Source organism: Atta colombica, unplaced genomic scaffold (genome assembly GCF_001594045.1).
Source record: "Atta colombica isolate Treedump-2 unplaced genomic scaffold, Acol1.0 scaffold153, whole genome shotgun sequence".
Taxonomy (NCBI): domain Eukaryota; kingdom Metazoa; phylum Arthropoda; class Insecta; order Hymenoptera; family Formicidae; genus Atta; species Atta colombica.
In genome coordinates this window covers 617,300-617,713 of record NW_017259243.1, presented here as the reverse complement: position 1 = coordinate 617,713, position 414 = coordinate 617,300, and the positions used below count along the sequence as shown (strand labels likewise).

At 28.7% G+C, this 414-nt stretch overlaps 1 protein-coding gene across 1 annotated transcript in view; it reads left to right on the top strand.

Annotated features, from left to right (window-relative positions):
- The window catches only part of LOC108685466 (ATP-binding cassette sub-family G member 1-like), an 18,402-nt gene that overhangs the window by 12,446 nt on the left and 5,542 nt on the right, over window positions 1-414 (top strand). The window contains exon 5 of the mRNA XM_018190253.1: window positions 39-249. Within this exon, the coding sequence (XP_018045742.1) occupies window positions 39-249 (211 nt within the window). The remainder of the gene's footprint in view (window positions 1-38; window positions 250-414) is intronic.

The window sequence follows — 414 nt, the reverse complement described above, 5'->3', positions numbered from 1 at the left end:
AATATATATATATATGATGTGCATTAAATATACTGCAGCTTATTAATATACTGCATGATATGGCAAGAGCAAATTGCACTGTGATTTGTGCAATACATCAACCCAACAGTCAGATGATTTCGCTCTTCGATAATATTATCGTACTTAATCAAGGCAGATGTATGTATTGCGGTCCAATGAACGAGATCTTAAACACGTACAGCATTGCCGGGTTTACGTGTCCCAACTTCTATAACATAATTGAATTTGGTAAGGTTGACTCTATTGATTCGATTTGTTAAATAAATTATGAGAAAATAGGAGAATTAGGAAAAAATTAATAGAGTATTGTGCGCATTTTTTTTTATTTTTTTATAATTTTAGAATTAGTTCTTAATCCTGCAAGTAAATTTTATAATTTTATAATTTTATAAT